This window comes from Choloepus didactylus, chromosome X (genome assembly GCF_015220235.1).
Source record: "Choloepus didactylus isolate mChoDid1 chromosome X, mChoDid1.pri, whole genome shotgun sequence".
Classification (NCBI taxonomy): domain Eukaryota; kingdom Metazoa; phylum Chordata; class Mammalia; order Pilosa; family Megalonychidae; genus Choloepus; species Choloepus didactylus.
Window position 1 is genome coordinate 59,550,783 of NC_051334.1, and position 24,245 is coordinate 59,575,027.

A 24,245-nucleotide genomic window follows, 5' to 3' on the forward strand; every position below is an offset into this window, starting at 1 on the left:
CTATTACACTCCTAGAAGAAAATGTAGGGAAGCATCTTCAGGACCTTGTGTTTTCTTAGACTTTACACCAAAAGCATAAGCAACAAAAGAAAAAAACAGATAAATGGGACCTCATCAAAATTAAAAACTTTTGTGCCTCAACTAACTTTATTATGAAAATAAAACAACCACACAATGGGAGAAAATATTTAGAAATCACATAAGTGATAAAGGTTTAATACTCAGATTATATAAAGAAATCCTTCATCTTAACAACAAAAAGCCAAACAACCTTATAAAAAATTTGGAGAAAAGACTTCAATAAATATCTCTCCAAAGAACATATACAAATGGCCAAAAAGCCTATGAAAAGATGCTCAACATCATTAGTCATCAGGGAATTGCAAATCAAAACCACAGTGAGATACCATTTCATACCATTAGTACAATTGCCATTAACAAACAAACAAACAAAAAAACAGAAAATTACAAGTGTTGGAGAGTATGCGGAGAAAAAGGAACCCTCATTCTTTGCTGGTGGCAATGTAAAATGGTGCCACCACTGTGGAAGACAGTTTGGTGATTCCTCAGAAATTTAAGTATAGAATTACCATATGGCTTGGCAATCCTTCTACTAGGTATATACCCAAAAGAACCAAAAGCAGGTACTCAAACACGTATTTCACCAATGTTCATAGTGGCATTATTCACAATTGCCAAAAGATGGAAGCAATCCAAGTGTCCACCAAATGATGAATGGCTAACCAAATGTGGTATATATATACAAAGGAATATTATTCAGACATAAAAAGGAATGAAGTCCTGATACATGCGACAACATGGATGAACCCTGAAGACATCATGTTTAGTGAAATCAGTTACAAAATAATGAATATTGTATGATCTCACTCATGAAATTATTAGAATAAGCAAACTCAGAGTCAGAATCAGAATATATGTTACCAGGTAATGAGGTGGGGATAGGGAATGGGAAGCTAAGGCTTAAAATGTACACAGTTCCTATTGGAATGACAGAAATGTTTTGATAATGGCTGGTAATGATGGTAGCACAATATTGTTAATGTAATTAACACCATTGAAGTATATATCTGAATGTGGTTAAAAAACAAAATGTTAATTTGTATATATATATATATATGGTAACAGAATACAATTTAAAAAAAAAAATCCATGGAACAGGGAACCCTAAGTTAAACCATGGTCTATAATTAATATAAAAATACGCTTTTATCAGTTGTAACAAATACACCATACCAATGCAAAGTGTTAATAATAGGGTGGTATATGAGAATCCTGTATTTTATGCATGATTATTCTGTAAATCTACAACTTCTCTAATAAAGAAAAAAAGGAATGTACTACTCATACATGCTACAATGTGGACCTGCACCAGGTCCCTGACGTAGTTGACATCTGCTATTTGATGCTAGTGAGCTTGGGCATTTGGTTTTCTTGGCCCGTTTATTGCTACCAATTGTTTGTTCACCACATAATTCCTTCATGTACTTGTCCAAAGGGATAAAGGAGCCACAGTCTGAGTCTTGGGAAGGGATTAGTTGAAACGAGGTTGAGAAGTCCCCTGCAAAGTATGAGTCAATTCTGAAAGGGGAGAACAATGTTATTAGGGAGTGACTGCAGGCACTATGAAAAATTCAGCATAAACATTGCCAAAAAAGCATAAAATAGTTCAGCAATCAACACTGAATGCACAATAGTTACAAAGTAATGATTTTGTGATTGACAGATTTCATTTTCAACAAATTTTTAAACTAGGAAATTAATTTATACATCATGAAATATAAGAATGGGACTTCATGGTTTATAATAAGATAGAAATAAAATTGCAAATAAAGCACAAAACCAAAACTGTCTCCAAATTATGAAAAACAGAACACAAACTAAATACATGCAAAAATTTAAAACATTTCTGGAACTAATTCTAAATTTACTGAATTCATAATTAAATGATACAAATTAGTTTCTACCATTTTGGCCTTTGTGTATTTCCACCAAAAGACTTAAGACTGTTTAGAGAAGGTGCATCAAACTAAGATGCATCTTCTGCCCAACCAGGGTCATCACCTCACAAATCACCTTATTTCTGTTTCTCAGAATAAGCCCAGAAGCTGGTTCCTAATTTTTTTTGCCTTTATCAAGTGTACCAGATGTGTTGGAAGAAGAGTCCTTCCCTCCCCAACAACCCTGCTCTCCCCACCCCCACATCCCCACCCCCTCTCATCCCTGGATGGCATGCCCTGTTGTGGGATGATTCTCAGCCTTGGCTATTTACATTTTATTTGGCTGTCTGCGGGTAATTTGCACTTCCTGCTGTTCAGCAGCTCCTTCTGGTACAGGTATAATGATGATGGGGGGAAGACCAGCTGAGTATGGGGTCCAGTTAGACTCAGGCAGAACTCTCTTTGCTGGAGAGAGTATATCCTTTGAGAGGAGGATGATTTAAGCAGTAATTGAGTGTAAACAACATTCACAGAAGAAATATAGGTGACTGCATCCCCAGAAGTAGGATTCCTCCTTCAGAATGTGAGTAATATCCTCCTGAGACGAAGTTGTCTGAGATGAACATATGGTAGAGAGCTGTCCTATCCTAAAACAATCTTGATGAGGATACCCCAGAGTCAAATAAAACCCGGGAACTCTAAAACTAAAAGATTAAAAGGGGAATAGTTTTGGAAGGGATAAATAAGTCTTCACTCAGAAATATGGCATGGTCTTGGGCTGAGGGGGGCCCTGCAGGGAAAAGGGGAATGTCATTGTCAGTATGTTAACCATGAGTAATAATACCCTGCCCAGAATAGGACCTTCCTCCCTGCACCTCACTCCCCAAGCCAGTCCCCACCTACACAAACCTGACTATGAATTGCTCCCCATACTTATCAGTACAACCCCCACTTATATGTGTTTCCTTTTCATCACCTCATGTTTGTTACTACAGAAAGTGGCACATCTTATTAATTTGTTGATGTTAAATTTATACTTGTATGTCTTCTTTGTAACTTTAATGGAAATGATTATCAAGTGGAATTTTAGGTTATTGTTATTTGAACTGTTTATTTAAAATCAGGAGTATTTTGCCTTAAACTCTGGTCCTACTAGGTGTCACTCTCTTATCAGGCACCCCTACCTTTTGCTCTGCACATTTCTATGCCTAACACAGTCAGACATAGAGACCCACACTCCTTGCTCAGGTCTCCAAACACCAAGGCTACCCTTTCTAGTACACCAGAAGACAACTCTGCAACAAGACCTTGGATTTAACCCACTCCAAGGCTACTCTCTCTATAGAGCCAGATCCAGACTGCCACGCCAAATTATGTATTTAACATACAGCCCAGGGGAAGCATACAACTCTTTACCTGTAAGCTTTTACATGGCCATACCCACCCTTTGATCCTCGTCATCATTACAGTCGGGCTTCTCTTCTATCCCACCAACACAGGGGTAGTCCTCATCTTTACAAACAGGCTCTTACCGCATCAACCAATCCAGGGTCCTTCTCATTAGTACTGTCAACCTCATCTGAGCACTCCAACCACAATAGACTACTATTCTTCACAACAGGCAACTCCTTGGCCAACCGCATACACATCGTGTCATCATTACTCTAGGCAAGCGTCTAGTTAGCTTCACCCACACCAAGGTCCTTCTAGTCTCTATTGGAAGGCTTCTAGAAATTGCTGCCCAAATCAGAGTCCTTCTTTTGTGTACAAGCAGACTCTTAGTAGTACCGACAACATGAAGGTTCTTCTCTCTTCTATCGTTGCACCTCTGCCTATGCCATGACCTCTACTCAACTCAGTGCACACCAGGGCCCTCCATAACATATAGGCAATCCTATGGTCAGTTTACCAACACCAGTCTTTTTTTTTTTCTATTAGCAAGCCTTTCATTAGTCTTGCCTGCAGCAATGACGGTTCTCCTCTTCATAGGCAGTCTACTGGACAGCCCTGCCCACATAGGGTCCTCTTCATCATACAAGCATAGCTACAGGTAACCCGCCTACTCTAGGGTCTGTCTCTTTTCTATTGGCAGGTCTCCAGTTATCCCCACCCACATAATAATGCCTCTCTTTTCTATGGGTCAGTTTGCTCACGTCAGGTTTCTCATCATACAGAAAGACCTGTGGAGAGCTCCACCTTACGAGGGCGTTCCTCTTTTGCATTGGCGGAATTTCGAGTTAGTGCCGCCATAACAGGGCATTTCTCTTTTCTGTAGGCAGTCTTCTGATAAGCTCTGGTACATCAGGGTCCTCCTCATCAGTACAGGTAGGCTTTTGATCACCTGCACTTGGATCCTCTCTTCACTACTGACAGCCCTCTCTCTGGTCTACTGTAGGTCTCTAACTCAACATAATTTTCTGCAACTTGATGTGTTCCACCAAATAATTCTCCTATAATGCTTTCCCTTTTCCTACAAATAATTTGTTCTTTTAAAAAGCTGCATAGTACTCTTTAGTGTGGTATACCATGTTTAGTTCATGTATTTCCATATTGATGGACATTTCACTTATTTTTCAGCATTCCAAGCAGTATCGTGAGTAACACTCTCTCACAAGTTTGCTTAAGAACAGTTACAAGTGTTTTCTAGGGTACACACCTAGAAGTCAAAATTGAGGTAGGCAGATTGTAAATTTTAAAGAACAGACAAACTACCCATTAAAATGGCTGCACCAATTTACAATCCCACAGGTAGTGGTTGAGAACCTTTCTCCTCCTTGCCAAAGTTGATGTTATTGTGTGTGTGTTTTTAAAAATTTTGCCAATATGATGGCTGTGAATTGGTATCTCATACTTTATTTTTTCTACATTACAGACATTGAAATTCCCTGTGTAATTCTCCCTAATCTTATTCTCTTTCCTCCTCTTGCATGGTTTTAAGCTTTTCCTACATATTTTTAAATCTAGATATGCAAAATAGTTGTCTTACAGCTTTTAAAATTTCACTTAAATGATGGCATGTGGTATATATTCATTTGTAACTTTTTTTCATTCAACATATTTTTGAAATGAATCCATATTGATAGCTGTAGCTTTAGTTCATTATTCTAATAGTACAGTAGTCCATTATATGATTATACCATAATTTATATACCCTTTTTCTGCTGTGAACATTTAGCCTGTTGTCTGTTTTTGATTGTTTAGCATTTCAAAGAGTGCTGCTTCTCTTGTGTATTTTGTCTGTGCGCACATGTACAAAAATTTCTCTATATTATATACCTAGAAGTAGACTTCCTAGGTTGTAGGTTTTAAGTATCTCCAAGTTTACCAGATATTATTAATTGATGGTGTGTAACATCATCTTATTTTTATTTTTATTTGCATTTCTCTGATTATTATTGAGGTTGAGTATCTCTTTTGTGTTTTTATTGATCATTCAGCGTTGTTTTTTTTTTCCTTCAAATGGATCTGTTGGTATCCTTTGCCTGTTCTACTGGGTTATTTGTCCTTTTCTTATTGGTATGTAGGAGTTCCTTATGTATTCTTGTTTATGTGTCTCATAAATATTCTTTCAGTCTGTTGTGGTTTGTCTTTAACCTTAGTTTATAATGGCTTTCGTGTGTGTACACAAGCTTAAATGTTGATATAATTTTTCATGTATTTCCCTACTCCAAGGATATAAATATATTTATTACCTTTTATTTTCCTCTAAAAGATTTACAGTTTTGTATTTCATATGTAGGTCTTTATTGATTCATTCAACAAATATTTAGTAATCATCTACTTTCAGCCAGGCACTCTTCTAGGCACTTTCAGCCAGGCACTCTTCTAGGCAATACATCATTGAAAACAAACAGGCAAAAAACTTTTCTTCATTGACCTTATATTCTAGTGGACAGACAGACAATAAACAAAACAAATAATAAAATTATATAGCATGCTAGGGAATGATAAGTGCTAGGAGATAAATTGTTTCTGGACTCTGTTCTTTTGGCCTTCTCATCTTCCCCTTTGTTAATAACAGAGTCTTTATAAATAAGTCTTGGCTTCGGGTAGGACAAATCTCCTTGCTGTATTTTCTTTTAATATGTCAGCTATTCTTCGTCTTTTGCTCTTCTCTATAATATTAACAATTAACTTGAAAAGTTTTTTTTTTAACTAGCCTTCTGGGATTTTGATTGGAGTGATGTTTAATTTTAGAACAAACTGAAGATACTGGTATCTTTATGATACTGAGTCTTCCAATTTATAAACATGGTATGCCTGTTAAATTCATCTTTTATATATTTTAATAAGAGTTAACTTCTTTGTTTTTGTCTATTTTTTTGGTGGCAGACATAATTTGTATTCAATATTTTTTACTTTTCAATAAAACCATTCATTTAAAGTTAAAAATTCCTCTTTAAATGTCACTTTCCTGTATCTCACAAATTTCAGTATGTAGTGTTTTCATTGAAGTTGTGTTTGAATATTTTATAATTTTCATTCAGAACTCTTCTTTATTGATGAGATTGTAAGGAGTTATTTTTGAAGTTTCTAAGTAATTTTTTGTTTTGTTTATACTATATTTCATGGTTAATTGCATTGTGATCTGAGAAAAAGTCTGTATGATATAGATTATTTGAAATTTTTGAGACTTCCTTTGTGACCTAGTATGTGGTGAATTTATGTAAAGTTTTGAAAAGAATGTATATTCTCTATTTCTTGGGTGCAATATCATCAATGTATGTCAATCTTTTAAATTTTATTGTTTGAGGCTATTTATCCTTATTTTTTTATCTTGCTGATCTGTTTGTGATAGAGGGGAGTATAAATCTTTCTTGTTTGTGACTCTGTAAATGTCTCCTTGTAATTCTGTCAGTTTTTGCTTTATACATTACATTATGTTTTATACATTATATTATCCCTTATACATATATTTATTTTTTGCCACTTCATGACATGCATACAAGTTCATGGTGCATTATTTATTTTATTACTATGGAGTTTTCCTCTTTGTTATTGATGCTTTTTGCCTTTAACTCTATTTTCTTTGATACTAATATTGTTACACCAACTTTTTTGTTTTGGCATTGTTTATCTTTTTATATTTAAGGATTTGGTGTGATTTTGTTTTAAGAATGGTGCTTGTAAGTAGCATATAACTAGATTTAAAAACTATTCTGATAATATGCCTTTATACAGTGAGGTTAATTTTTTTACATTTATTATGCTTATTGATATATTTTGAATTAGTTGTATTACCTTTTTGTCTGTTTTCAGTTTAACATCAGCTTTGTTGTTTCTTTGTCCCCATTACCTCTGCTGGTTTGGATGGTATAAATTATATTTACATTCTTACTGTTTGTCCTTAAATTTTTGAGATATGTATAATTATAAACTTTTCTAACAAAGTGTTCAGTTATTCAATATTTCTTTCCGCTTACCTATGGCAAGGGCTTTTTAGTATGCTTGTGTTACACATTGAACCCCTCCTTATTACTTTTGGGTATGGTTTTCATTTTTCCCTTTTTAACACAAAAATGAGTCATTATAATTTTATAGTTATATTAAACATAGTTTTTTAGTTGCTTTGCTCATTGCAGTTTCCCTGTTTTCCCCACACTTTCCCTCTGTCTTTGCCTCTCTTATTGCTAAAATACATTGTTTACCTGTGCATGTAGTGACAATCTGTAGTTAACTATGACTAAACACTAAAAATGTCTTTATTTTGCTCTCACTCTTGAATAACGGTTTAGGTACAAAGATCCAGGTTGACAGTTATTTTACTCAGCATTTGTAAATATTTCTAGCATCCATTGTTGCCTGCCCCCAGTCTATTTGAAGTTCTTTTAGATGAAAGCTGTTTTTCCCCTAGTGGCTCGTAATATTGTTGCTTTATTATTATTATTATTGTGTGATTCTTTTTACATAAAGTACAGGAACAAGCAGAACGAATCTATGGTGACAGAAGTTGAAAGTAGTTGCAAGGGTGAGTGAGAATTAACTGGGAAGGGGATAAGAGAACCCTCTGGGGTGGCAAAAATGTTCCACATCTTGTTTTGGATGTTTGTTACATGGGTATATACAATTGTCAAAAATGATCAAACTGAAGATGTCCAGTCTATGCATTTTAATGTATGTAAATTACATGTTAATTAAAAAAAAAAAGCTGTGGGAAGGCTTCAGCACCTTGTTGTAAACTTTCTGCAAGGAGCTCCAGCCACCCTCCTAAGCAGAGCCAATTGCTCAACCATCACAACATACAAAAGTCCCAAAAAAGTCATATGAAACAGTTGAAGTTACTTCAAAGGAATGAAACATGGCACTTAGAGCTCCATCTTCTCCAAATTGCACAGTCAGGTTCAACTCAAACAAGGCTACAATATCCAGTGTCACTGTCTTATTGTAGGTGAACCAGTGGTTCTGTGCCTCTGCTCTGGCTTTATTGATTAAAGCCTTAGTGTCAGTAATTAGTCCACTCCTGACACAGCCTGTATGACCATCATTATCTGCAACTTTCTCAGTGCTGTAGAGCAGTGAGAGGTAATTATCTTCTCTATAACTAGGTAAGTACACCTCTGATGTCTGTGTTTCACTGGCTATGAAACAAAGCTTGATAGTCTCAATGGCATGTTACACTTGAAATAATTTTGGAAATAAAATTATTAAGGGTAGTAAAAAGTATTAATGACTTCTCAGAGATTCTGAGAGCCAACCCTGCTCCACCAGTACACAACTGAGCAACATTGCCATTACATGGAACACTGATCTCTCCTAGTACTTTATTTTTGATGTTATGAGATCTTATTCAATGTGTCTGGGAGTAGGTTGATTTTTATTTATTCTGCGTAGTGGGCTTTTGATCTGAAAACTCATGTCTTTCTTCAAATCTGGAAAATTCTTAGCAATTTCTCTTCAGTTATTGATTCTTTATCATTTTCTTCATACTCTTCTGGCACGCCTATTAGATGAATGTTGGAGCTTCTCGATATAATACATCCTACATATCTCTTATCTATTCTTCTGTATTTTCATCTTTGTATTACTCTCTGCTGCCTGCTGGGTGAGTTCTTTAGTAGTATATCTTCCCACTCATTAATTTGCTCTTTGACCATATTCAGCCTAGAGTTTGTCTCATTTATTGAATTTTTTAAATTTCAGTGACATTTTTCATTTCCAGACATTAAATTGCTTCCTTCTTATCGCTACCTGTTCTTTGCACTGCATATATTTTTAAATGTTAGCTCTTTATCTCTCTGACTATCCTAAACATACTTATTTTAACATGTTTTCCAAATGGCTCCACAATATTATTGCTGTCTGGAGTGAATTAACGATCTGGTTATTAATTTTTCTTCTTATTGAATTTATTCATGTATTTTGGAATTTTGATTTTCAGTCTAATTTGAATGAAATGTTTTTGTTCTCTCCCTCTCACCTACCTCCCTTTATTAGCCTATGCTCACCCACCCCTTTCTAGAGGGTTTTGGGTTGCTTCCTCCAAGCCCTCTAGGCTTCAGTCCACTACCAGATCTTAGAGTGGCAGTTCTGAGCTACTACCTCATGATATTATTGAGGATACTGTACATCAAACAAATCCAGTAGACCCAGCTAGCAGGCAGCTTGGCTCAGCTCCTGGTTGCAAGGCTTTGTCTGTGACCTTTTGCTTTCCTAGACCTGCACTTTGCCAGGGTTTGGCAGCAATATGTTTTAGCTGCTTTTCACAAGCAGAGGTAGTCCTACCCTAGCCCCTGACTTTGATCTTCTTTCCCCCAAAGGAACCAAACTCCTAACTTCCAAATCCTGCTTCATAATCCAGAGCTCAGCAAGCCAATAACTTCAGTTCCATTCATCATTTTATGTTTCTGGTCCATTTCTGGTCTAATGAGAAGTTTTTCTTATATTTGAACATGACTGTCTTTTATAGTCTGTTTCTCTCTGTAATCCCATTCATTATTTCCTATGTGTTTGGAGCAAAGTGGAGAGTGTTATCAAAGCATGAAATCATTATGACATACTGATCTGGTTATCAGTATGTGTCTGATATATGTTTATTGGTGTGACTTGTCCTCTTGGGGATAACAAAATCAGCTAAGATGATGTAAAACATATACTAGACCTAGGATCCTGATCTAGTATCTATAGTCTGTATGTTTTTAATAAGTCACTTAATTTATTGTAGAACAATTTCTTTTCCTTAAGTTGTAAGCAACTTTCCCTAGGATATGGCTATCTCAACAAAGTTTTTATTTGTTTTTATGTTTCATTTTGTTTTATAGAAAGTCTGCTTTTCCTGACAAGGCACTTGAAGTCAAACACTTGGGAAAGGAAAACAAGCATTAAGTGGCAATGAACAAGGGGTTATTTGCTCTCAAAGTATCTCAGAATACTTAAAAACAGTAGGCCATATAAAGAGGTATTTTTCCCCCACAAATTCAACACTCTCAAAGCCTTGGAATAAAACAAGACTCAAAATATTTTGGATTGATGTTTGGGCTCAGACTGCAGCTCCCAAACTAAGGGTTAAAATCCACTCTCAAGATTGCCAAATCACATAAGCTCTTATTTTCCAATATGATTTTTGGGTGATATATTCATGTTTAAGAACCCATGTTTCCCTTAATAGGAATAATATAAGCAAAAACTTAATTTATGGAAAGCTCATATGTGCCAGATGCTAATAATGTTAGGCCCCTCATACATATTATCCCATTTGATATTATCAATAACTCATTGAGGTAGGATTTTTTTTTTATTCCTATTTTATAAATGAGGAAACTGAAGCCTGGTCAAGTATGGGAGAGATAAGTTGGTGAGTCAAATGGCAATCGTTTATTCCAACAGCCTGCTGGTATTTAACAAATAACAAATAAATATAAATTTGTTAATTTGTAAAATTAAATAAAATTAAATAAAAAATAAATAAATACAAATAAATAACAAATAAATACCTACTGGTATTTAACAAATACCAGCAGGAATAACAAATACCAGCTACATGGATGTTCCACAGCTACTTCAAACTTAACATGCTCCAAAATTGAACTCATATAATCTTTGGTACATGTGAGAACAGTGAGGTCTCCAGGAACATGAAAAGTCAATTTGCTTGTTAGAGAGGGAAGCTAATGAAAACAGTGTTAAAATAGCAAACTCTTTCATAGATTCTTTGGTGTCCAATGGCTTTTGTGAATGGAGAGGAATATTCATTACTATTTGTGTTTTGCTTACTACTCAACTTTATTAAATTCAAATAGCTAATAAACACAATTCTAAAACAATTTTTTCTTGATCATATAAATAACGGTTACCAATTTGATTAATTAAATTCCCTAAAATTTTTAAGCAGCAATTACAAATTTAGCATTTTTTGAAATACCTCAACCAGCTGTGAATAGTATATGAAACCTACCAAATTCAATGATTACAAATATATCCATGCACTAATGTTTAAGTGTAGTCTAAACTGTCAATGACATGGGTTTAATTTATGTCCTCTTTATTTCTGTACTTGTATTTTTCCTTCCTAGGGTTAATGTTATAATTATTTTGATACTTCCCCAGAATTTCAGTAATTTTGCTATTTTTACATTTTCCTAGGGATTCAATAATCTTATCCAACTGGGAGGAAAACAGAAATCCTATCTCAGACAAGCCAAGGTAACAAAATATAGGTTATCAATGGATTGATTCTTTCGGGGACAGGGGACATAGGACATGATTGGTAGTCCAAAGTGATTCAGCTATGATGCATTAGCTGAGACCCTTTTAATAATAATGTTTTATTTGTTACCTCAAGGCACTTCTAAGTCATTGTCTGTCATATAGGGGTTTTTTTTTTTTTTGATGACTTGTCATTAACAAGTGAAGCATTGTTTAATTTTTCTATGTTTGGCAGTACCCGTTGTCCTATTATTTTGATAAATTTACCTGGTCTGTCAGCAATATTAAGGTTTATGCATGCCTTATTTGCATTATATTATAATTAGTAGGACTTTCTAGAGATTCATTCATTTACTAGGAGCTGAGGGATTGAGTCTTCCTAGGTAGTTCTCTTCTTTAGATTATGTTGTTAATTTATCATCTTGTAACACCTCCTTTCTACCTGATTATTATGTATGAACATCAGTAATAATCTATATTAACAGTTCTTATACATGGCTGTGGTCTATATGTGAATTAAAAAAAAAAAGATGCATCTGGGATGATGTAATTTGTGAGCACAGATCAACTTATGGCTCCTCTGTATGAATTAGAAAGAGGTGCTCCCTCTGGATTGACACAACCCCAGGACCTACACACATGATTTGGAAAACAGAGCTAAGGCAAAATTCCATGCTCTTTTTAGGCATTCTTAGGCAACACACAACCAACACACACACACAGCAGCCACTGGTATGGTGCCTGTTTTTCTGGAACCACATATGGCTTATGCATTGTTCCTCATATGTATTCCTTCCTGCTTACCCACTGAAATAAACAAGTACCTATCTATTTATAAACTGATGTATACTTAAAGTGAAGAAACAAAATACCCATGCACATTTACCAGCTTCCTGCTTATAAAGGCAACAAAATTTAATATATTCTGACATTTGCTCTTTTCTATTACAAATACCTTTGTTCAAAGTTTTGGATATTTGGAATTTAGCCTTTTACAGACTAAATTAGTTTCAACTAATTATATGTGCTCAAAAAGTCTCAGTTTGGTAGCAGGAGCTCCTTTAAGTTGACTTTCCACCCTTTTAACACTGCCCCTGACATTCTTGAAAGCATTCTTGGTTTATAGCAACAAGAGCATTTATTAGACAAATTTGATTTATTTTGCAGCCCCAAAACATGTATCAGCTACCCTCCTTACCAGTCTTTTTAGCAGAGACCAAAATCTGGGCATAGGAATACTTCTGAAAATTAATGACAGGCAAAAGTGCTGTTTTTGCTGTTGCTGGACCATTATTCTGTGTGTGTGTGTGTGTGTGTGTGTGTGTGTGTATGTTTAAGAGAGCGAGCAAGCATACACACGCTGGAAAAGCTATTTCTTTCTAAAGTCATTGTGTGTTCCCACTTTTTTTTTAAATTGCAAATTTTATTGAGATATAACCACACACCATACAATTCATTCAAAGTATATGTGCCGGTTTGAGTGTATTGTGTCCCCCAAATGCCATTCTCTTTGTGGCCTTGTGTGGGGCAGGCGTTTTGGTGATGGTTGGATTTGCTTGGAATGTGCCCCACCCAGCTGTGGACAATGATTCTGATGAGATGTTCTCATGGAGGCATGGCCCCACCCATTCAGGGTGGGCCCTTATCGGTGGAGCTATATAAATGAGCTGACTGGGGGGGGGGGGGGAGAAAGAGAGTGCAGCTGGGAGTGATGTTTTGAAGAGAAGCAAGCTTGCTAGAAAGGAACGTCCTGGAAGAAAGCCGTTTTGAGGCCGGAGCTTTGGAGCAGATGCCAGCTGCCTTCCTAGCTAACAGAGGTTTTCTGGAGGCCATTGGCCATCCTCCGGTGAGGGTACCCGATTGCTGATGTGTTACCTTGGATGCTTTGTGGCCTTAAGACTGTAATTGTGTAGTGAAATAAACCCCCGTTTTATAAAAGCCTGTCCATCTCTGGTGTTTTGCATTCTGCAGCATTAGCAAACTAGGACAGATTTTGGTACCAGAGAAGTGGGGTGCTTTTTGCTGCTGAGTTTGCAAATACCAAACATGTTGGAACGGCTTTTTAAATGGATAATGGGGAGTTTCTGGAAGAGTTGTGAGGAGCTTGATAGAAAAGGCCAAAACTGCTTTAAAGAGACTGTTTGTGGAAATATGGACTCTAAAGATACTTCTGATGAGGTCTTGAACAGAAATGATGAATGTGTTGTTGCAAACTGGAAGAAAGGTGATCCTTGTTTTAAAGTGGCACAGAATTTGGCAAAATTGAGTCCTGGTGTCAGATGGAAGGAAGAATCTGGAAGCAACAACCTGGAATACTTAGCTGAGGAGATCTCCAGACTATGTGTGGAGGACGTATCCTGGCTTCTCCTTGCAGCTTATAGTAAAATGCGAGCAGAGAGAGATAAACTTAGAACTGAACTCTTGGGTTCCAAGAAACCAGAAGCTGATGGCTTGGAAAATTACGAGCTTCCAGGGGGTGGAATCCCAGAAGCTACAGCCCAACGTGAGGATGTAACCAAACATGGAACCCAGCCGCCATTTCAGTACAAGCCAAGATTGGAAAAGGAGTTATCCAGAAAGGATTTGTGGAAGGTCCTATTGTCTAATGGCTTTGACCCCTGTGTGCTTCATGCAAAGCCAACAGAATTTTTGCGAGATCTTTATAGACAGAGCCATTGCTGGTCTGGACTGGAGGAGACAGACAAGGAAAAAATTAAAGGAAAAATCTCTTCAAAGACAGAGCCATGGAGGTTGAGGTCTGGAGTCAGGAGGTCTCGGGCTGGGAGAGCGGAGCAGCCCACATGCATGGAAAGGGTGAGTTTGCCCTGGAGGTCTAGGGCGGGCTTTCCGCCTCAATGCTCTGGAAGAGTTTTGCCACCTCAGGTCCCAAAGAGGGTGGAGCACATTTCCAGGAAATTGGGGAGAGCCTGGCTGCCACCACACTGTTCTGAAGGGGTTGAGCGTGTGCCCCGGAGATGGAAGGGAATCCGGGAGCTGCCCCGATGTTTGAGGAGGGTGGGGCCGAGAAGGTGGTCTCCCCAGTGTGTGGAAATGTTGGAGCACTCACCCAAGCATTTGGAGAGAAAAGGGCTGCCACAAAGGCCCTTAGGAAGGGTTAGACTCCCGCTCTCTCAAGCCCCAAGGATGCAACGTTGTTTTGTTAGTGACTCTCAGACTTTGAAATCTAATGGAGTTTGTCCTGCAGGTTTTAGGAACTGTTTTGCTCCTGTTAACCCTGTTTTCCTTACTGTTTCTCCTTATGGCAATGGAAATGTTTATCCTATGAATGTCTCTCCTTTGTATATTGGAAGCATATAACTTGTTCTAAGTTCACAGATCCACAGCTAGAGGGGAATTATGCCTTAGGACTGACCACGCCTAAATTGATTTTGATGGGATTTTTTTTTTTTTTTTTACTTAACTTTTGTTACTGAAATGATTTATTTGGAAAGATAATGTTATTTTGGGGTCCAGGGGGTGGAATGTGCCGGTTTGAGTGTATTGTGTCCCCCAAATGCCATTCTCTTTGTGGTCTTGTGTGGGGCAGGCATTTTGGTGATGGTTGGATTTGCTTGGAATGTGCCCCACCCAGCTGTGGACAATGATTCTGATGAGATGTTCTCATGGAGGCATGGCCCCGCCCATTCAGGGTGGGCCCTTATCGGTGGAGCTATATAAATGAGCTGACTGGGGGGGGGAAGAAAGAGAGTGCAGCTGGGAGTGATGTTTTGAAGAGAAGCAAGCTTGCTAGAAAGGAACGTCCTGGAAGAAAGCCGTTTTGAGGCCGGAGCTTTGGAGCAGACGCCAGCTGCCTTCCTAGCTAACAGAGGTTTTCTGGAAGCCATTGGCCATCCTCCAGTGAGGGTACCCGATTGCTGATGTGTTACCTTGGACGCTTTGTGGCCTTAAGACTGTAATTGTGTAGTGAAATAAACCCCCGTTTTATAAAAGCCTGTCCATCTCTGGAGTTTTGCATTCTGCAGCATTAGCAAACTAAAACAGTATACAATCAGTGTCTCACAGTATCATCACCTAGTTGTGCAATCATCATCACACTCAATTTTAAATCATTTTCATTGCCCCAAAAAGAAAAATAACAGATAGACATAAAAAAAGAAAACCCCAAACACCCCATACTCCTTATTCCCTGCCCCCCAATTATTGACCCCTAGTATTTGTGTGGTATACTTGTTACTGTGGATGAAAAAATACTGTGATATTACTGTTAACTATAGTCTGCAGCTTGCAATAGGTACTTTTATCCCATATACCACTATATTATTAACTCTTCATACAAGAGTCGTACATTTGTACTAGTTCATGAAAGAACTTATTTATATTTGTAGTGTTAAACTTAAACAACGTCCACCTCAAGGTTCACTGTGTGATATAATCCCATATTTTAACCTCTAGCTTTCCTTCTGGTAACATACATGACTGTAAACAACCCCTTTCAACCAAATTCACCTATGATTCAGCACTGTTACTTAGTCTCAATAATGAGCTACCCTCACCTCTATCCATTTCCAAACATTTAAGTTCAACTTCATTAAAAATTCTGTACATATTAAGCAACTGCTCCCCATTCTCTAACTTCTGTCTATGTCTAGGTAACCTATAGTCTATGTTTTATGACTATGAGTTTACATATTCTAGTTAGTTCTTATTAGTGAAATCATACAATATCTGTCTTTTTGTGTCTCATCCCACTTCTTTTTGCAATTTAACTTATTATGCTGTACCCTACTTTGGTTATAATACTTGGTTTCATTAGTCAGTAATACTTTTGACTATATTGACATGGGATGGGTGGGAGCCTAGGAAAAATGATACCCACAAATTTGAGTTTAAGTATTTTTCTAGATTATGTGCAAAACACCCTTGCCTCCTTTTTTGGCGCACACTTAATATAAAGGTACCAAGTACCTGGTTGGCATGTGCTGGACTGTTCCCATGTCTTTGCCCCTGGGTAACATGTCTTTTAAGCCTCAACTCAAAGCAATACTTCCCATAGGGAGCCCTTCTGATTCCTATCATCTGGGTTCTGTTTTTTCCCTCTCTGTGCTCTTCTAGTACTATATTTTAATTTTTTCTTTACTTGTCTGTCTCTCTTCTTAGACTGTGATATCCTTTTGGATTTTGTTTTATTCATCTTTGTATCTCCCAGGCCTGTTACATACTGCTTGGAATATGGTAGATACTTAATACCTACACGTTAAATGATTTAATGAGGCTCAAAGAAACAAAATACATAGTGATGACTTGATTTTACTAGCCAGTTCCTGAGGATTGGACTGTGTTCCCTGGTGAAGAGGGAAAAGAAATTCTGTAACACTAGATCCCCCACTTATGGGTTAAGGGACTGCTGAGAGCTAAAAGACTATCAGGCTGTCTGGGTTTGACATAATAAGCTGAATATTTCAGGGTCATTTCCCTGCTTTGCCCAGGTCAGTTTATGCCCCACTGCGAAGGGGATTCATTAATTCCCTGTGGAGAGGTGGAAGCAGGATTTTAATTACAGAAGGCTTCCTTTAGTCTTAAAAGATGAGTAATGGTTAGCCAAAAGGCAGTGTCATTCCAAGCAGAGGTGACAACTTGGGCAAAGAGATATAGAAAAAAGATAGGTGGGTGTATGGTGGAAATCCAAGCAGTTCAGTGTTTCTGGGATGTGCAGCACAAAGCAATGAGGCTGAAGTGATAAATTAGCCTGGAAAAGTAAGCAGGAGTGGGATCCTGAAGGGTCTTTTACAGTGCATTAAGCCATGGGGTTTTATGTCCAAGTACAGAAACAGAAGAGGTTAGTATAATGGGTAAAATCACATGCTTTGCAGCCAGGCTGCCTGGATTTGAAACTCAGCTCTGTCTTTCACTAGCTGTGTGACTTAGACTTCTTTGTGCCTTTTGTTTTTTCCTCTTAAGGTGAGAAGAATAAGAGTACCTATTTCATAGGGCTATTCTGAGGACTAATGAGTTGACCACATAGAGTACATAGCACTAACAATAAGTATTAACAGTTGATATTATTGCTATTATTATTTTTAATTTATACAGTAGAAAGACAACTCTGGCAGCCTGTATGAAGGATGCTTTTGAGTAAGATAGGATTAGAGGGTGTGAAACAATAGGGAGATCAGTGTGACCCCCCCATAGCTCCCACTGGCATTTGCTGGATTTTTGTGGTGTATAGTCCTATGGCATGCAAACCAGATTGAATGAAACCTTCCAATTTTGTTTTTCCTAAGAATGTCCTTGGGAGGGACTTACTGGGAAGATAAGCTCTGAGGCTTTCAGGATCTTGTGTGGCATGACATACCTTTGTTTGGTTCTACTGTCTTCGGTGTACAAGCTAAGAAATCAGTTCCTGAGAAGGTGATCTAGGGAGAAGGAAGCCAGCTGTTTCCCAGAACAGGATTGAAAATAACAGCAAGGTTGGATTCCAGCATGGATTTAAGACTGTCGTGGGCCATTTCCTGATAGTTACCAACTTACTCTAAAAATTGGTTTACACACATTGCTGTCTCCTTTATATAGTCTGTTGAATGTGATCAAGAGACAGTGGTGTAGTGAAAGGATCAGAAGACCTGGGCTGTGGATCTAGCTCTGTTACTTATTTAGGTATGTAGTCTTAAGTTATTTTACTTCTGTAGATCTCAATTCCCTTATCTGTAACATGGGATTAACAATACCCACTATGTTATGTTGCAGGGCTGTCATGAGAATCAGTTGAGATCATCTATGCAAAAGCAATTGACAAAAGTCCAAAAGACACTTTAAAAGTGAAATTTTTTTAAAACCATTTAAGGATGACTCAGAGTTATAATGAAATCTGTACATGTGTTTTGTCTCATCATTAAATAAACCCATTAAGAGTTGAAGGATATGCCAGATAAACATCTCTTATGCAAGTTACTTTAGTTTGCACATAATTCAAAGTTTATAGGTCCTCACCTGGGGACTCCATACTTCTGCTGGCAAAGAAAGCTCAGGAATTCCACATCAGACTTTTTCCCTGCTGCTTTTAATTACTTCCTTGTACTGAGCTCTGTTCCAGAAGGCTGAGGTTTCTCACAGTCTGATCACTTGATCAATAAGGCATTGGTGCCCCCTTTTCCAGAGCTTCTAGCAGACCTCGTGATAAACTCCCTAGAGAAAATATATGCCATCAAAAACAGTGCTCCAGCAAAGGCCTTGAGAAGTGCCATAGAGACCTCTGTCCTCTTGGAAGTTTTCTCCACCCATATCTCCACTAAAGATGGACCTAAAACTAAAAAGTCCTGAGTTTTGGTACAGTCTTCATGGGCAGGTTCCAGAGCTGCTGGACTGGGACATGGGGAATGAGTTCTTCTTGCCCCGCACCACAGACCAGCGCCCCTTAGCTGAGCAGAACCTTGCCAAATACAGACTCCAAATAATGGAGTCCCCAAAGCTGCCTCTGGAGAGGAGACCCAATCCTGACAAGGATGGCCCTGACTATGACCCCAATCTGTGGATGTGGGTGAACCCAAACATTGTGTGCTCCCCTGGCACCCAGGAGGCTCCAAATTCCAATAAAAAGGATTTGACGTGCATGCCTCCCTCCCCTCAGCCACCTTCAAAGGATGAAGAGTTTAACTGCTCAGAGGCCACAGTGACGGAGTCCTTGCCATCTTCTTCCAGAGAGCAATCTCCCCTACAGAAGAGGTTCATGTCTTCCCCTAGAGACTGGGAGCTCACAGAAGTGGAGAAGGCTGAGGGGAAAGACAACAATTCCTCTGCAGCCCTCCAGTCCCTTAACAAAGGGAAGTGCTACCAGAGCCAGAAATTGTGGCAAGTCAGCAGCCAGGAAAGGAGGTCCTGGCCCCGCCCACCCACCCCCCCTCAATTACAGCCACCTAATTGCCCTGGCATTAAGAAACAGCCCCCCCTGTGGCCTCAACGTGCAAGAGATCTACAATTTCACCTGACAGCATTTCCCTTTTTTCTGGACAGCTCCAGATGGCTGGAAGAACACCATCCGCCACAACCTCTGTTTCTTGGGCAGCTTTGAGAAGGCGCCAGTCAGCCTTCAGGATGGGGCAAACACAAGGCCTCGGTCTTGCCTCTGGAGGCTCACTGAGGAAGGACACCGCCGCTTTCAAGAGGAGACTCGTGCCTTAGCCTCCGCTCGGAGGGAGGGCATCCAACAGTGCATGAGCCGGCCAGATGTAATGGCCTTCCTCTTTGACCTTTAACTACCACTGCTCCCTTTCTGGAACATTGTCCCCCGATTGTGCCTACCTATGCCTTGACTGACATTCATTAATCCCTAAACCTACCCTGCCTGGTTGGTCCCTAGCTTGTGTTACTGCTGTAATAATGATAGTAAATAAAGTGTGAGATGGGCACAGAGGAGGCGGAGTCTAAATCCAGGAAGGGAATCGTGGAAGGTTGCATGAGGTAGTGGCACTTCTGTATTTTTATCAGAGAGAGAAAATCCTAGGAACAATGGGCATGGATGCTAAGAGAAGAACATGTTTTATGAAAAAAGACGCTCTTTTTACTGGAGCGTATGCTCACTCAAGAAAGGGAATGGAGGAGTATAAAGCATGGAGCCAGGTCACAGACAGCCTTGAATGCCATGTGAAGGTATATATGCATAAAGAGAATGGAACTTGATGTCCAAAGCTGCTATTCCAACGTTCCTCTCTTTAAGTGACCCATTTTACCCTTCAAGGATTCACTTTTCTCTTTCTGGTCTTGGACTTCTCAGCCTTCTGTTGCCACCCAGTTCCAGTGCTGACAAATAATTTCAAGCATCTACTTTGAGTTTGGATATTGAAAGCCCTTGAATTGCTTTCTTTTATAGCACCTGTATTAACCTCAAGCCTTTTATGGCAGAGTTTTGTTTTCCTTTCTTTCATTCATCAAACCTTTATTGAGGATATGCCAAGGCATCAAGGTCATCTCAGGTGCTGAAGATAAAAAGCTGACAGTTTGGTGGCAGACAGATACACAGATATTTGTAATGTAAATGGGATAAAACAGATGTGTGAGGTTTCCTTAGAAATGGTGAGACTAATTCTTCCTGGGGGAGATAGGAAAGGCATTGAAAAGGAAGTACTTTTTGAACTAGTTTTGAAGAATAAACGGGGATTTGCTGGGCAGATAAACTGAAGAAACAATACAGAGGCAACAATGTGAACAAAAGGAATGGAGTATTTTGGGGGGAATGGTAGGGAATTCAATGTGTCTTAGCTATATTAGGGCCAAAAGTGGCAGTAAAAGCAGGCAAAAAGCTTTTTATGTCCAACACTGCTTAGGAGTTCTGGACTTTATCCTGTAGGCAATTGGAAACCAAGAGACATTGGTGGTGTTTTGCTAAAAATGACAAATATTTTATTTTCTAATTTCAAAATTCTCTTTTAACATCTTTCCTATGCAAATAAATTTCCTGAATCAGTCTTAAGCATAGCTTTCTGCCTTATATTAGTATATTATTAAATAAATTTCCAGGAGAAAAGATAATGAATTTTAAAGTATCCATCTAGTTGCAAAACCTTCAATAATGAGGGGTACAAAAATGTCTGGAAAATATAAAGGCAATTAATTTCAATATAATTGTAAATCAACTGAAAAGTTTACATTTTCTGTAATGGTGTATTATAGTTCATACAAAACTGTATATTAAGGTTGAATTGCAAAAGCGACATATGCTAAGAGTGTTCTTTGAAAAGATAATTGTAGATGTTACTTCTGTATCATAAAACAAACAAAAAACAAGTTGACAGATTACTTTGGAATTAATAAAATATTCTGGCTATAAGTAGTCAACATTTGCTTCTTTTTTTTCCAAAAGTAACACTTGGAAGTAAAAGAGCCTGTTGTCAAATTAACAAGACTATATTTGTAATATTTCTAATATATCTACTCTAAATTTTCAAAACATTGCAAACTTTCATTTCAGAACTGGAGCTGGATTTTCTGCTGCAGCCTAGCAAGTATGAGCTTTGAAACCCTCTATTCATTTTTTTTCTGATCCTTCTTTCTGCTCCAGTTGCATAGAAAAAGCAATGACTGGGCATGGCACTTCATTCATCTCAGATAATTCAGTTGAAGGCAGATCTTCCTTTGGAGGATTTTCTTGCTCCTGCTTTTCTCCCTTTCTACTATCCTTACTGGTACTGCAGATGTCTCCTTTATAGCTACCGCTTTCCAAAGCTCTTCCTTGTTCATTAATGCCAATAGCAGTGCTTACACCGGTATTACTAATCTTTCCTTTTGGAGGCTTCAAAATTGATTTGCGGGGAACATATTCACCATTTACCACATCAACAAAAGCTTTGTAAATATCAGTAGGTGCTTTGATATTTGGCAGACCTGGTGTACAACTGATGCAGATATTCTTTCTCTTACGCTTGCTGCCTTCTTTCTTCTCACTGAATTTATAAGTGATATTTTTTCCTGTATTTATTCGAACTCTTTTAGGTTGAGCAGAATGAGAAAAATATATGGTTGGCACACGATTATCTTCATCTATACTAATGTCATCATCCATTGATCCTGCACCCTGGTTTGCGTTTGTAACCTCAAATTGAGAACTTCCCTGAGTAGGAGAGTCAGTTATTTTAGGTAACACATTTACATACCTCTTTTCGCTGCCTTTCTTCTTCAAAGAAATTTCATCCTCTCCTTCATCTGTAAATATAGTATGAGGATTTCTGTCAAACTCATCTATCAAATCTTCCTCTTTCTCTAATTCTTCCAGAGCCCACAGTTTCTCTTTATCACTAGGCAAACTGCCTTTGAACTTTATCCCTGCTGCCAAATAAGCTTCAAAACCATGTACTTGGGGGGAGTTTGAAGGAGGCTTACAGTCAATTAGCTCCTTTTCGCCAACTTCCGTGTCACTTTTAGTATCTTCTATACGAAAGGTTTCACCTGCCTGGTCACCCATTCCAGGCAACTCTTCTGCCCTTTCAACTTTGAAATCGGAATTCATAGTTTCTTGAAATAATCTAGTTCTTACCTAGCAGATTTATTTTTCCCGGTACAGAACCAAGCCTATACAGGCAGCTGTTCAGAGCACTTGTAAAAAGTTATTCCCAAGCGCAAGTTACTTCACTAGTATGTACACGTCTTCCTGGCACGAAGGCAAGAACTGGTATACAACATTGTAAATACGGGGCCTTTTTCGAAAGACATCAAAATTACCTTCTACGTTATACCAATGGTGGATTTTTCCTTCGGATTTGGCGAGTTCACGTTCCAGATCCTCGCATACTGACTCCACTGGGGAAGCGGCGAAGGCGGCGACAACGGCTGGTGGGACCTCTGGGCTGATGGTGGCGAGTGTGGAGGCCGAGCCCGGGCTCGGTGGGGCCGGGTTCGGGGGCGGCGAGGACGGTGGCAGCGGGGACAGTTTCCGAGGCAGCGATAACCGGGAAAGGTTGGGGGCAATGGCGGGGAAGGGGCGGAGTTCAGGAGGTGGGGAGGCGGTGTCTGGATCCTGAGTGGCGATGACTGGCGGAGTTGGGGGGGCGGGACTGGGATACGGGGCTACTGAGACAAGGCGGGGTGGAAGTGGGCGGGGACAGGGCAAAAGAGGATGGGCCGGATTGGGTAGGGAAGGATGGAGCAGGAGAGGCGGGACCGGGACAGGTCGAAGTGAGAGGGCGGGGACGGGCTGGGTTCAGCGGTAAGGGAAGGAGGGGCCGGGTTCAGAAGCTGAAGCTTTGCCTTCCTCATTTTCAACTGAGGCGGGGACAACTTTGCTGGGTTCGGGCTGGCCATCCACAGCTAGGACTTAGGGTGCGGCGTGAGGCGGGGCTCCCGGGTGGGGAAGTGGCGCCGGGGTTTGTGGCGGCGGTGAACTAAATCTTTCTGGAAGACGAGTTGGCTACGCCTCTCTCGTCCCCGAACCTATGGCTGCCCTCTGAGCCTCGTGACTGTCCCTCAGAACCGGACTGAGGTTACTTTTGCACTACGTTTGGAGCCCTTGAATCTAATAACGGTAATAACGGACAGGCGCCCGTCAGTGCCGCAGCCAACGGCACTACCACGGTTACTGCACCCGCATGAGGAAGTTTTTGAAAACGGGGAGTAACAAATGTATATTTAAAACCTGGAGCTCAACTCATCAGCCTTTCCCCCATATTGCGCCCCCGCCCCACTCCCCTTCACCTGCCTCGGTGGTTATAAAGACAGCCCCTGGCCATTCCCACTTTAAGAAGAGGGGTTCTAAAAATACCAAATGAAGGACGGGATGAACAACTGTTTCCCCTCCCCCCACTCCACCTCCATCCACTGAAATTTATTTTGAACAAAACAGCCTGCTTTAATAATTTCCTGAAGACCTAGGTAGAAGAAATCATCCCCGGAAACAGAGTGAGGAATGGATGGGGCTTGACTCCTTACAGGGATTTGTCTGGTAGGGATGAGAGCTAGGTGTGCAGTGGAGTGGAGCATGTAAAGGCCCTAGATTTGGTCAATTTCTAGCGCTATTCTACTACTGTAAGCAAGTTGTTTCAAAACTTCTTTCTCCTCACCTGTAAAATAGAAATAATATTGACTTTAATGATTACTATAAAAGGGGAGAAGTTATGTGGAAAGTGTTGCTATATAATAGGCGCTAAATATATTTTTGTTCTCTTTCACCATTTGTAGCTAATGATTGCAGCACAAACAGGA

At 39.1% G+C, this 24,245-nt stretch overlaps 2 protein-coding genes across 2 annotated transcripts; one reads left to right on the forward strand and one right to left on the reverse strand.

The window, feature by feature from the left end:
• Positions 1 to 1,286: 1,286 nt before the first annotated feature.
• On the reverse strand, positions 1,287 to 23,773 carry LOC119522166 (classical arabinogalactan protein 9-like). Its single transcript, XM_037820816.1, has 5 exons — positions 23,739 to 23,773; positions 23,532 to 23,622; positions 22,770 to 23,241; positions 22,205 to 22,253; positions 1,287 to 1,599 (listed from the first exon to the last, which is right to left on the reverse strand). The coding sequence occupies exons 1-5, from the start codon at positions 23,771 to 23,773 to the stop codon at positions 1,359 to 1,361; spliced, it is 888 nt and encodes a 295-aa protein (XP_037676744.1). The 3' UTR covers positions 1,287 to 1,358.
• On the forward strand, positions 18,428 to 20,066 carry FOXR2 (forkhead box R2). Its single transcript, XM_037822396.1, is given in 2 exon segments — positions 18,428 to 19,443; positions 19,445 to 20,066. Coding segments are annotated over 2 exon segments (957 nt in total). The 5' UTR covers positions 18,428 to 18,852; the 3' UTR covers positions 19,811 to 20,066.
• Positions 23,774 to 24,245: the final 472 nt, after the last annotated feature.